A 1295-nucleotide genomic window follows, 5' to 3' on the forward strand; every position below is an offset into this window, starting at 1 on the left:
CATTCACGAAAGAAATGCAAAAAGCTAATTGTTCAATGGGGGAAAAAGAAAGAAAAGAAAACCCTCTTTAACCTTATTAGCAATTTAAAAATTCTCCCTCAATCAGGGAGAGTTTTCTTCAGTGAACTAACATTGGAAGGAATGATCGAGAAAAGGCTTGGCAAAATTAAGGGCTCCTCAGGGCTTGGGGAAAGGAGCCTGCCAGTTCTTGGTGGAGTGCACGGGGGTCTGTGTGAGAACACGGTAGCTACCCAAGTGAACGGTGCCCCTGAAACGTGCCTTCAAATGACAAAGAGTCAGAACTGTGTGAGTCCAAGGAGGCATACCGATTCCGGGGCGATATGATCGCACTTACGATTGATTACTTATGCTTCTGTTTCTATATGCACACACAGATTTGTAGGCTACTCATCAGTGTCTGTCTCTGGGAGTTGATGCTTACACCTTATTTCATAGACTTGCTCTTTTTAAAAAAGGAGTTCCCGTAGGTCTTCGTAGGGAGAGGGTGAGGGTGGAGGTCGGGGTTGTGACAAAAGTGGGAGGCCTTTGAAGTGTCAAAGCAAGCTCGCACACTGAAGTCCTGTGATCAGAAGGTCCCTGCGTGACAATGTGCCAAGACCTCACAGACGCACCGACCTCCGATCTTCTCCGCCCTAATGTGGGATTAGACTGTGCCCCCTCTGAACGCGATCATTAAAGAATTCCTTTGGGGGAGAGGCTTGAATTCATTGAGCCAACCACAGGGACCCCGTCATGCTTTCCTCGGCCGCCCTCTGGTGACTCTTCTGAAAATAGCAGACGTCCTTGGACAGTTGGCGATGAAGGACCCTCCGGCCCCGACTGAAAGGGCAAAGTCCACTACGATGCGGTCTCTGGCACAGACCCAGAGGGCCCCCAGGAGGAGGATAACCCCTAAGCTACGTTTTCTTTATTTGAGGACCGACAGGGCAGCATGTCTTTCTGTTGTACAGCGGGTCACTGGCTCCATGGTGCCTAACAACATTTGCCTAGGGATTTCCTTCATGTTAGATTAAGGGTGTCAGTCAGCCATCGCTCTCTGGAGAAACAGATCTATGTAACATTAATCATCACCCTGGGTTGAACCAGGAAAATATCCTTTTCCTCCATACCTGATTTGCAGTCTAAATCCCTTCTGACCCGTGCAACTGCGTTCAGACTGCAGGTGCGGAGTTAATCCTCGAACTTGCGCGACAAAAGAACGCGATCGCTGGGATCCTTGCGGCCGAAGTCTTGGGAGCACGTGCGTCTCCAGGGGAAGATGGCGTCCAAAGGCA

The 1295-nt window shown here is 49.7% G+C and overlaps 1 protein-coding gene across 1 annotated transcript in view; it reads left to right on the forward strand.

The window, feature by feature from the left end:
- The first annotated feature begins 1279 nt into the window (after nucleotides 1-1279).
- REG4 (regenerating family member 4) overlaps nucleotides 1280-1295 on the forward strand; it is a 13365-nt gene continuing 13349 nt past the window's right edge. Inside the window, exon 1 of the mRNA XM_013007789.2 lies at nucleotides 1280-1292. Within this exon, the coding sequence (XP_012863243.1) occupies nucleotides 1280-1292 (13 nt within the window). The remainder of the gene's footprint in view (nucleotides 1293-1295) is intronic.

This window comes from Echinops telfairi, unplaced genomic scaffold (assembly GCF_000313985.2).
Source record: "Echinops telfairi isolate 266 unplaced genomic scaffold, ASM31398v2 ScPeMD7_7466;HRSCAF=8504, whole genome shotgun sequence".
In the NCBI taxonomy this organism is placed as follows: Eukaryota; Metazoa; Chordata; class Mammalia; order Afrosoricida; family Tenrecidae; genus Echinops; species Echinops telfairi.